General features: G+C 36.4%; 1 protein-coding gene across 2 annotated transcripts; it reads left to right on the top strand.

Moving 5' to 3' along the window:
• Window positions 1-738: 738 nt before the first annotated feature.
• Window positions 739-12,255, top strand: LOC113513517 (zinc finger protein 420-like). 2 transcript variants are annotated; one of them, XM_052899721.1, is made up of 5 exons: window positions 739-969; window positions 2,861-3,298; window positions 3,464-3,589; window positions 4,527-4,652; window positions 11,176-12,255. In XM_052899721.1, exons 1-5 carry the CDS (start codon window positions 847-849, stop codon window positions 11,374-11,376), a joined length of 1,014 nt encoding a protein of 337 aa, XP_052755681.1. In that variant the 5' UTR covers window positions 739-846; the 3' UTR covers window positions 11,377-12,255. The 2 variants fall into 2 exon arrangements, with proteins under 2 accessions (XP_052755681.1, XP_052755677.1); XM_052899717.1 differs by having other exon boundaries at window positions 740-969; window positions 2,861-3,364.
• The last annotated feature ends 107 nt before the right edge of the window (window positions 12,256-12,362 follow it).

Raw genomic sequence — 12,362 nt, forward strand, 5'->3', positions numbered from 1 at the left:
GTTATTCCTCTGTACCGTGTAAATTCACTACCTGCATCGATGAAGCAGAAAGATAAAAAAAAGCTTATGTACAAGAATACTATTCGTATGTAGTAACATGTAGTGAATTCACATACAGTACTAAAAACCTGTTTTTTTTTTACAACACAGGGGACAAACGAGCATGCGGCTCACCTGACGGTAAGTGACTACCGCCGCCCATGATCACCCGCAACACCAACGGCATTGCAGGTGTGCTGCCGGCCTTTTAAAAAGGAATATGCTCTTTTCTTGAAGGTTATGTTGTCGTATTCGAATAACGACTTTCCATACTGAGTATCAAATACCTATCAAAACAAAAATACTAACTCGATTAGTTAGTATTTTTGTTTTGATAGGTGAAAATGGTATGGTAACCCCGCCTGCGCTAACGGTATACGCTGGCGGGGCGCCAGTGAAAGGTGACCGATGAAAATGAAACCAGGCTTGTTAGCCTATCATGATGAATTCATCAGGAATTAACCATGATAGTTTCCAGGGGGAACCGCGTGGAGGTCGACATGGTTGGGTATATTGCTAGCAATAGGATTCTTAGTCTCCATTACTAACGATTCCATTCCCCCCATCGAGTCAGTATTCGAATCTGCTGGACTCGGCGCATCACTATTTGACATGTCATAAACAAGCACTGTAATGAAAGTAAAAGAAATTAAACATGGACTAAAAGGATACATCCAAAGCCGTAAATATATCACAAAAAAAAATTCATAAACAAGTTGTCAGGCTATACTCGACTTTTGGAATTTTCGCTTACTTGTGTTACCGTGAAGCGAATAGAAAACGTAACAATATTAAAACTAAGAAATTATGTTCGAATGTCAAGACGTATGTAGGTTATGTCTCGCTGAGAACAATTTGGGCCCAATATTTAGTGATACGGAACGTAGTGAGAGATACACCACTGTATTGTCACTAACGACCGGTCTCAAAGTGAGTTTTTTTTATACTATACTGTATTGTTAAACCTTTGATAATATAGATAGTCTTCATACAAATACTTCCAGAAAAGACAATCAACTTTTTCATACAATTTCACGTGATAAATAGTTACGAGCGATTCCTTTATAACTGCTATATTTATTTTGTTTTATAATTTCTGCATCTTTTTATTGCGTAAACACTCATTTTATTTATTGAACAATTAAATATAGATACGTCAAGGTGCATTGTGTGCGTACGTATATAGAACACTGATAAGGGAACGAGTCAGCCAACTTGACAATTAGCTGACGAAAATTATAATATATTATATATACTATATTATCTAAATGTTAAACATAAGCTATGAACTTTAAATTTTTCTATACTCATTTCTATATCTCAGTAATTTATTTATTTATTTAAGGCAGACAGCTATAACAATACATAATTAAATAATAACTTAACAGCCCCTAAAGTTTGCACAAATGTGTCATACAAGTGAAGGAAACATAAAATTAAACAATACTATTAAAAACTACAGCAACATTGTCAATAATAGAGTTCAGATGTCAATAAAGCCATCCGCAACACATTATTTGAGAATAACATCTAGATGTAGATATCTATTAAAAAAGAAGTTGAAAATAGATTAAAATAAAAAAAAAAAAAAAAATTAAAAAAATATTTTAATAAAAAAAAAATTAAAAAAATATATGTAACGACGAACCAAATAGAAGACCATTACCAGATGGAGACTTTGTACAAAAGTCGTTTGCTTCGCCGCCTCTGTCCCGTTCGTGTTTCTACTGTGAAGCAGTTACGTGTTTTTTTTTCAATGTATGATAATGGAATGGTAACACCGCCTGCGCTATCAATATACACTTACGGGGTATCAATGGGAGATGATAGGTGAGGATGAATAGGCAGGTCAGTTAGCCTACTGTGAGGATTTCAACGATAAATTAGTCACGATAGTTTCCAGAAGGAACCGCGTGGAGGTCGACCTGATAGGGTATATTGATAGCAATGGGAACTATTACTAACAATCCCTTCCCCTCCACGAGTGACAGATTTTTTTGATGGGTGAAAATGGACTGGTAACCCCACCTGCGCTAACGGTATACGCTAGGGAAAAGGGATTGTTAGCAATGGAGTTTGACAGCCCCATTGCTAGCAATTTATTAGGACGACCTCGACGTTGTTTTCCCCTGGAAACCATCGTGAACAATTATTGTTGAATTCGTCACGATGGGCTAACTGACCTACGTCATCTTCACATATTATCCTTCACTGGTGCCCCGCTGGTGTATATCGATAGCGCGGTCGGGTTACCAGTCCATTATCACCCGTTAAAAAAAACGGGATACGCCGACGGAGCACCAGTGAAGGATGATCGATGAGAATGAAAACAGGCCAGTTAGCCCATCATGATGAATTCATCAGGAATTAATCATGATAGTTTCCAGAGAAAACCGCAAGAAGATCGACGTGGATTCTTAGTCTCCATTACTAACAATCCCTTTCCCCCAACGAGTGACAGGTTTTTTTTTTGATGGGTGAAAATGGTATGGTAACCCCGCCTGCGCTAACGGGATACGCTGGCGGAGCACCAGTGAAGGGTGATCGATGAGAATGAAAACAGGCCAGTTAGCCCATCGTGATGAATTCATCAGGAATTAACCATGATAGTTTCCAGGGGGAACCGCAAGCAGGTCGACCTGGTTGGGTATATTGCTAGCAATAGGATTCTCAGTCTCCATTACTAACAATCCCTTTCGCCCAACGAGTGACAGGTTAGGTTAAGTTAGAAACGAAGAAAATAACCCACCCCATAGCTTACGTTATGAAGAGAGACTAGTTTCTAGCTGTATATTAATTATTTCTTACCACTGTATTGTAGATCGAACCCAATGATGGTTTACCGCAAAATATATGCGAGAAATGCACTTATTTAGTCAACTGTGCATTGCGCCTCCGGAACAGAAGTTTCATATGTGATACAAAGCTGAGGAAACAAAAATATAGAACGAACAATGAAGTACAAACACTCTTAAACAATGTTGATACATTTGATTATAATTCATCGGAAGATTACAATAATTACAGTGGATTAAAAGAATTCAACGTTCAAATAGAATTTGACAGGTTGACAGAGGAAAATCAGGACGGTTTCCCGCCAAAACCGCATGAGGCTAAGGAACAAACTGTGCAATCTAAAATAAAAAATGTAAAAGGCGAAAAAGTGACACGGAAAGAGAAAAGGGACAGGTATTTGAGTTTAGTCGATGGTGATTTCGACGCGAACGGTCCTGTGAAATGTAAAGTTTGCAAGAAGTCCGTAAGTAAATGGTCGTGTTTTATCAGTCACGCGAAATTACATTTGGGCTTCAAATTTATGTGTGAAGTTAGTTCCTTTTTATATATTTTAATTATCATTATTATTTAAAACACGATTAAGTATTTTTTTTTCAATGAGTAACTATCGATGCCACTTATTTTACAGTATTGTGGGAAAAGTTTCATATCTTCCACACAATTGAAGCGCCACTGTCGTTCCTATCACGGTATGCGACGAGAGCTGGCCTGTAAACACTGCGACTATCTCGCTCTGGATAACGCTCAACTAGCGGTGAGTGAGAGAGACAGGACATTGAAATAGCTACTGAATACTTACTACTACTTATTAAATACTTGAAGTGCGTAATGTTTTCTTTTCGGCCCAAGCATTGTACAGTAATACTGTTAAAATTATGACATTTTTTTACAACTTAGAATGGCAAACGAGCTAACGGCCCCCCTAATGGAAAGTGATAACCGTCGCCTATAGACGTGAGCAGTACTGTGGACATAATAGAGTATACTGTTTCGCCCATGATACCCCCATGCGTTGCCATTCCTGAGGACTCAGGTGTTATTCCTCTGTACCCTGTATATTCACTGCCATATCTCACTCTTCAAACCGAAACACAGCCATGCAAACACAACTGCTTTACGGTAGAAACACGAATGGGACAGAGGTGGCCAAGCAAACGACTTTTGTACAAAGTCTCCCTCCCAATTACGTAATAATAGAAGAAAATACATATACCATTATGGTTCATTGTCACAATTTTTTTTTTCCGTAGTTCATATTTGTTTATTTGCATTAAAATAAACGTTCTTTAAACGTAATAAATATTTACCCATCTGTAATAAGTGACATATAGGGCAACACTAGTCCATTGTCAATTAATTCAAATTGCCAAGAAAATCTAAGATTAGAGGTATTCACTCGCGTGTTGGTCTTATTTCTATACCGATTTTGTTACGTTTATAGCTGTCGTTCCTCTTTGTGTGATAAAAAACTGCATTTCGAAGCAAAATATACTCTTTTTTTAAATGCCAATATGTCACTTATAACAGATGGAAAACGGGGCGGGAAAATAATGAAGGAATAGGGTTTTAAGGTAGGTTTTTTTTTATAATCATGAGTTACAATTTTATATTAAATAAGGCTAAATAATGATAAGTTAAAAAATATATAACCGAGTCGAGAAGAGTTCTTTTTGAAGACCTAAAAATTGTAGTTACATGAAAGGCGAGTGCACACCGGTGAAAGGCCATTCGTGTGCGACCATTGTGGGGCGTCTTACTATAGCAGACGATGCCTGGTGCAGCACCTAGAGAGCCATAGAGACATCGGCACTGTACAAGTATGTACCTTTTTTTATGCAACGTAGGTGTAACCGTCGCCTATAGACATGAGCAGTACGGTGGACATAACAGAGTATACTGTTTGGCCCATGATACCCGCCATGCGTTGCCATTTCTGAGGACTAAGGTGTTATTCCTCTGTATCGTGTAAATTCACTGCCATATCGCCATCGAAACACAGCCATGCAAACACAACTGCTTCACGGTAGAAACACGAATGGAACAGAGGTGGCCAAGCAAACGACTTCTGTGTTTCCCTTTGGTACCTTTGGCGGAATTTTAAAATTGTCACTGCATATAGTAGTTTTTACCGTGTAGCTCCTTGCTTAGAATGGGCCACCTCTTCCTTTCCCGTGGGTGTCGTAAGAGGTGATTAAGGGAGAGCGAGGGATGGACGTCTTTTTTAAAACATCACCAAAGCCTAACTGTGGTTATCAATCCGTCTGACAAGCGTGGCAATTATTGGCAAACCCTCCAAAATGGCCGCCGGTTTAAAATGGCGGAAAGTTTTTATTTGTCTAATGTACGGTAATGCACTGGTAACCCCACCTATGCTATCGATATACGCTGGCGGGGCACTAATAAGTGGTGATAAGTGAGGATGAAACCAGGTCAGTTAGCGCATCGTGACGGATTCAACAAGATTAATTCGATCGAGGCCGACCTCACAGCGTATATTAATAGTGGGTATTAATTTCCCCATTACTAACAATCTTTATTTATATTTATCAACCGTGTTAATATGAGTTAAAATAAATTACATCATTTTAAAATCGCCGCAAACACAAGATGTCGAACTGTATTATAGAAGTTTGTTTTTAATAGACATGATGCCATTTCAAATTGCATTGTATCGTCAACAGTGCACCGGAAAAAGCGCGGGAAACGTTTAAAAAAGCGGGAGTGTTTTTTGATCTTCTTTAAATTAATTTTATTTTTAATTATATAAGGATTAGTTTTATTTATATATTGTGTATTAGATTGTATATATAATTGTATATTTTGTAGTAATAGTGTTTGTTGCTGTAAATATTGGTAAGTAAATTACCTATATTAATTAGACATTATGGATCCACCTATAGACCCTGGGGGGACAACCCCCCAGGTGTCTGCAAATATAACTATCCCATTTAATAATAGTTTTGATATATTGGGTGAATCTAGTATGGACACAGATGGTTCTAGCGTTGCAAGTTCTAAACGTAAGCGAGTACGTGGCGAACGTCGCATTTGCAAACATTGCAATAAAAAACGAAGGAGGCACACCAAAGGTCTCGAATCTAAAATTAAAGATAGTGATTGTCAATGTATTGAGGATGAGAATCAAACTCTAGTATCAATACCAGTTGTAAATAATACCGAGTCTGTTAAACCTGCTTCTCCACCCAGTACTTTAAGCAGAACTTTGTACAATGCCGAGGATGTAGCTCCTTATGTCGTTCATGTACAAAAAAATGAAACACATCCTAATGATAACACTACATTACATCCTATTGCATTTGGTCGCTTTTTACACACTAATAAGATAAATAATATAGTGAATGGTAGCCTCAAAAGAATAGGAAGAAACCGTTTATCGCTTTCTTTCTCAAATTTTGAAAATGCAAATGCATTTTTAAATAATAGTCACTTAGAAACACATAATTTTAAGGCATTTATACCTTCTTTCCATGTAACCCGTATGGGAATTGTGAGGGGTATTCCTAAAGATTGGACAGAAGAGGAAGTAATCCAAAATATATCAGTACCTATAGGTTGTGGGAGAATTCTAAAAACCAGAAGAATTAAGAAAAAGACCATTAATGAAGGACAACCAAGTTTTATTAATACTGAAACCATTGTTATTACTTTTGATGGACAAATATTACCAAAAAGAGTATTTATGTTTTACACATCATTAACTGTAGATTTGTACATTTACCCCACTATCCAATGCTATAACTGCTGTAGGTTCGGACATGTCAAGATGCAGTGTCGTTCAAATCCTCGGTGTTATAAATGCAGGCAAAATCATACAGGTGATAAATGTGAAGTAGATGAGGAAAATGTTTCTTGTATCTTGTGTAATGGTTCTCATTCAGCAATTAGTAAGAAATGTCCTGAATATGCACGTCAGAAAGCCATTAAAGAAACAATGGCCCACAGTTGTGTTTCTTATGCTGAAGCATCAAAATTTCATCCTCCCACTTCTAAACTATATTCAGATGTATTAACATCATCATCTCCGTCCAATAAATCTCATTTTCAATCTTCTTTCCTCAAAGAGAAATCATCATTACCACATATTCAATCATCACATAAAAAAACAGTTACACTTAAACCACGCTCTCCTCAAAAAGCACAACAAGGATATGATCGTTCTGCCCATGAAGCCATAGTTAAGGAATATAATATTCCTGCTCCCTCTAATGGTTGTGCATTATCATCAAATAATATTGACAATAATCAATCCATCTTTGATATTATTCTCATGCTTATTAAAGTGTTATCGCAATCGAAGATGATACAAACAACTTTACCACCGTCCAACGATGCCATTTACAATGTATTTTCTCAATTATTAACTTCTCACAATGGATTACAAAGTCCTAATAATTCAGTGGAACTGTCGTAGCATAACAAACAAGAAATCAGACTTATTTTATTTGATTAATAAATATAATCCTTTTATAATAGCTCTCCAAGAGACTTGGTTAAAGCCAGGATATCCTTTTAGGATTTCAGGCTTTATAAGTCTCCGTGATGATAGAGCTGACGGATATGGCGGTGTTGCCATATTGGTCAAAAACTCCCTTCCTTTTTCTTCTTTTTCGCTTCCTGTATATAGCGGCATTAATGCAGCTGCTATAATTATAAATGGTATCTGTTTTGTTACTTTATATATTCCTGATCCTACATGCCAAATATATTCACAACTAGAACAATTATTTTCAATTTTACCTAAACCTTTTCTCGTAATGGGCGATTTTAATGCTCAACACCAATCGTGGGGCAGTTCTACTTCTAATTTTTATGGTGGAAAACTCCTGACGATAATTGACACTTACAACTTATGTATTATTAACTCAGATGTACCAACACGTAGAACTGCACCGAATGAAGGGTTTAGTGCTCCTGACATTTCAATATGTTCTTCTGATTTAGCTTCTTCACTGTCGTGGTATCCTCATTCCTCTACTTTCGGAAGCGATCACTTTCCCCTCATTCTTTCTTTTCCAATTTCCATTCCCTCAAGTCGAAAGAGTGGTCCTCGGCTTAAATATAATTTATCAAATGTAGACTGGAATATTTACAAACAATATTTAGATAATAAAATATCGGAGTTACCTATTGTTTACCATGGAAATGAACATCAATGTTGTAATGACTTGATGATAAATATGAAGGAGGTTGCTGATTTATTATTTCCTGTTAAAAATAGTGCTTCAGGGAAAATTCCCTCGCCACCTTGGTGGGACAAAGATTGTACGGAAGCAATTAAAAATCGTAAAGAGGCTGAAAAAAATTATAATAATTACATGACACCAGAAAATTTTGAAATTTACACCGCAGTTTCACGTTCTACTCGAAAACTAATGAAAAAAAAGAAATTAGAAGGCTGGAGAAGATTTTGTTCTTCTATCTGTCCAGAAGTTAATTCATCAGTCGTTTGGAATAATATTAAAAGATTCAGATCTGCCTTTAGTGATCATACATCACGTTCTGCACTCGATTTAACTTTAGCGAATAAATTTTTAGATCGTCTTGCTCCTAGTTATGTGCCGGAATGCCTTTACAATATTTCTCTATCCGTCTCTGACGAATTATTCGAACTTGACTCTCCTTTTACTCTAGTAGAACTTAAAGGTGTTCTAGCTTCTATTAAAGACTCTGCACCGGGAGAAGACGGTATACCGTATTCCTTTTTTAAAAATGCTAGCGATGCGACATTAATTTACTTTTTAAATATAATTAATTCCATAATTATTTCGGGAAATATACCTACTTCATGGAAGTCTCAGATTATTATACCATTTCTAAAGCCTCATAAACCACCTTCTGAACCATCATCATACCGTCCTGTTGCACTTTCCTCTGTCTTACTAAAGCTAGCTGAACATTTAGTGAAAAACCGTCTAGAATGGTTTTTAGAAAGTAATAACTTACTATCCCCGAACCAGTTTGGTTTTAGGAAAGGTAAGAGCACCTTAGATAATGTGAGCATTCTTATTTCAGATATTCATATAGCTTTCTCACAAAATTTGTCAATCCTCTCAGCCTTTTTAGATATAAATTCTGCCTATGATAATGTAATAATTTCTATTTTAAAAACTAAATTACAAGCTCTAAATGTACCGGTAATGCTTTCTAATTTCATTATTAATATTTTATCAGAAAGAACAATATATATGAATTTAGATGAAGATACCAAATTATCTAGAACAGTATGGAAAGGCCTTCCACAAGGATCTGTTCTCAGTCCAATCTTATTTAACATATACACATACGATCTAGAATTATTCCTTGATAAATCCGTCAAAATTTTACAATATGCTGATGATCTTTTATTATATTTTATTGCGAAGTCCATAGAATCTGCTTCTGCCAAATTATCTGATTCATTAGATTTGTTAAAAACGTGGTTAGATGCAAATGGTCTTAATCTTTCTGTAACCAAGAGTAGTGTAGTTTTGTTTTCAAGAATGAGATCACCGCAACAAATTAAGGTGCTTTATGATAACTCATACATTCCTATAAAGACTGAAATTAAATTTTTAGGTATCGTGCTAGATAATAAATTAACAGGTCTGTCCCACTGTAATTATATTTCTACGAAATGTGAGCGTAACCTCAACATTCTTAGGTGCCTTGCTGGAGTTTGGTGGGGAGCACATCCCGTTTCACTAAAACTTGCTTATAATGGTCTTATAAGGAGTGTCATTGATTATGGAACTTTTTTGTTAGCTCCAGGAAGTTCATTTGCTTTTAAGAAATTGGATTTAATTCAATCAAAGGCCTTGAGGATTATCTCTGGAGCAATGAAATCAAGTCCAATCAATGCTTTACAGCTCGAAGTCGGTGATCCACCTTTGGTTTTAAGAAGACAATATCTATCTGATCGCTTCTTTTTTCGTTGTTTACAATTATCTGATCATCCGCTTATTCAAAAGTTATCTCAACTACATATCTTTATTTCGTCTTCATCTTATTGGAAACATAAAAAACCTCCATGTTTAATACAAAGTTATGAAAAATATAAATCCATAGAATCTCCCACTTTTACATCGTCCTGTTTTCCCATTTATAAATGCTCATATCAATCTTTAGTTTTATCTCCTAATATTAAATATGATTTTGGGTTATTAAAAAATGATTCAGAATTGAATGCCAAATTTATGTTTATAACTGACATTGAATGGAATGAATGGCACTACATCTTTACTGATGCATCAAAACCAGACAATAGCGGTTGTGTAGGTGTGGGTGTGTTTCATTCACAATTTAATATCGTTCAAAAAATTAAACTTCCACCGGAGTCTTCAGTTTTTACCGGGGAATGTTATGGTATTTTAAAAGCTGTAGAATATATACTTTTAATGAAATTACATAAGGCAATAGTTTTCACTGACTCTATGAGCTCTTTGCAAGCTCTAGCCAAATATCCGTTTAAATCAAAACCAGTTTATCCCATTATTTGTGACATAAGACAAAGTCTTTATCTTTGCATGTTGAGAGGTTATTCCGTTTCTTTTGCCTGGTTACCAGGACACAGTGGTATTAGCGGCAATGACAAAGCTGACCTTATTGCAAGAGAGGCTGTAACTTGTGGTGATATGTATCCGTATCATAATTACTGTAGTGACCTAGCTTGTCTCCCAAAAATATATTTAAGGTATGCCTGGAAGGAATATTGGGAAAAAACAAGTACAATAAAAGGAAGATTTTATCGCCTTATACAACCCGATATTCCTTTCAAACCATGGTTTTGTAAATTAAAGCTTGGAAAGACCGCAACAACTATTATAACTCGTATGCGTCTAGGTCACGTATGCACACCTTCTCATTTATACAAGCTTGGTATTGTACAAAGTTCGTCGTGTAATTGCGGTGCTGAAGTGGCGGACTTGAATCATATATTCTTCTCATGTTCTAAATTTGACCACACCTCCCTTTTTAATCATCTCCGATCCATCCGTGTTCCACTCCCAACTTCTATTCTTACTCTACTTTCTTCCAATGATCCTATTATCTATAAAATACTATCTTCATATATATATGATAACAATATTAAGATTTAGTTATATTACATGAATACATTTATAGTTGCATCAATTGCTTTTCCTATATATTTATAAGTATATTCTCATATGTACAAGTATATGTTTCATATCCTATAAATATCCTAGACCTAATCCTTATCCTTTCTAAATTCGTTTGTGTTAGGTATTTTTATTACTATTATCGTTTCCCCGTTTTGTTCTTGGCAAAATACCCTAATATCGGGGTGAACGCCACAAAAAAAGAAAAAAAAAAAAAAAACAGTGCACCGAGTGCGATCAGCTGTTCAAGTCGCGCCGCCATCTTGCCCGCCACCGCTACTCGGCGCATGCGCGGGCGCGCGCCGCCTGCCCGCACCCGGCGTGCGGCCGCGTCTACAGCCGCAAGTACTTGCGCGCGCACGTCGCCAAGCAACACCCTAATTTATTCACTCCCGACGACAGTGCCGACGTTTGTATACAGTGATCATGATTGTACACAATGACGGCGTCTGTGGACAGTGATGACGTCTGTAGACAGTGATGACGACTGTAGACAGTGATGACATCTGCAGACAGAGACGATGTCTGTAGATAGTAAAGGCGTCTGTAGACATTACTGTCATTACTGACGTTTTATAGACAGTGCCGACGTCTGTAGACAGTGAAGGCGTCTGTAGACAGTGATGACGATTATAGACAGTGATGACATCTGCAGACTGTGAAGATATCTGTAGATAGTAAAGGTGTCTGTAGACAGTAATGACGTTTATAGACAGTGCCGACGTCTGTAGACATTGATGGCGTCTGTGGGCAGTGAATACGTCTGTGAACAGTAATTATGTCTGTCGACAGTGATAACATCTGCAGATAGTGACGACATATATAGACAGTGACGATGTCTCTAGATAGTAAAGGCGTCTGTAGATAGTGTTGATGTTTGTAGACAGTGGGGCCAATTCTGAAGCACCATTACTGTAAACCTATCTCTAAAGTTAAAATTTCAATTTGATATCACAACGAAAACTTTATTGTTTTGTTTGTTTTCAAAAGTTCTTTATTTATCATAAGTGATTACAAATATAATAAATTCCAGTGTACGTAAGCCTAGAATTTATAATCGGCCATAAATCGTTCGGCGAGTATTATACACTCCTTCAAGCATTTAAAATAGAGATACAAGTACTCGTATCTATAATTCTACACAACATAAAACTTTATTGTAAGGACTAATTTGAAGTAATTTTCTAATAAATTTGTCGTAATTATTATAATTTTATGTAATGATAGTCTATAAAACAGTTATTTCGCTAAATAGTGCCACATCATTTATCCTAGTGTTGATGTTGGTAGATGATGATGACGTATGTAGACAGTGATGACGTATGCAGTCAGTGATGACGGCTGTAAACAGTCATGACGCAGGTAGACAGTGTTGACGACTGTGTAGACAATGTCAACTTGAGTCAATTA

The sequence above is a fragment of the Galleria mellonella genome, unplaced genomic scaffold, assembly GCF_026898425.1.
Source record: "Galleria mellonella isolate WM207_F2 unplaced genomic scaffold, CSIRO_AGI_GalMel_v1 utg121, whole genome shotgun sequence".
NCBI lineage: Eukaryota > Metazoa > Arthropoda > Insecta > Lepidoptera > Pyralidae > Galleria > Galleria mellonella.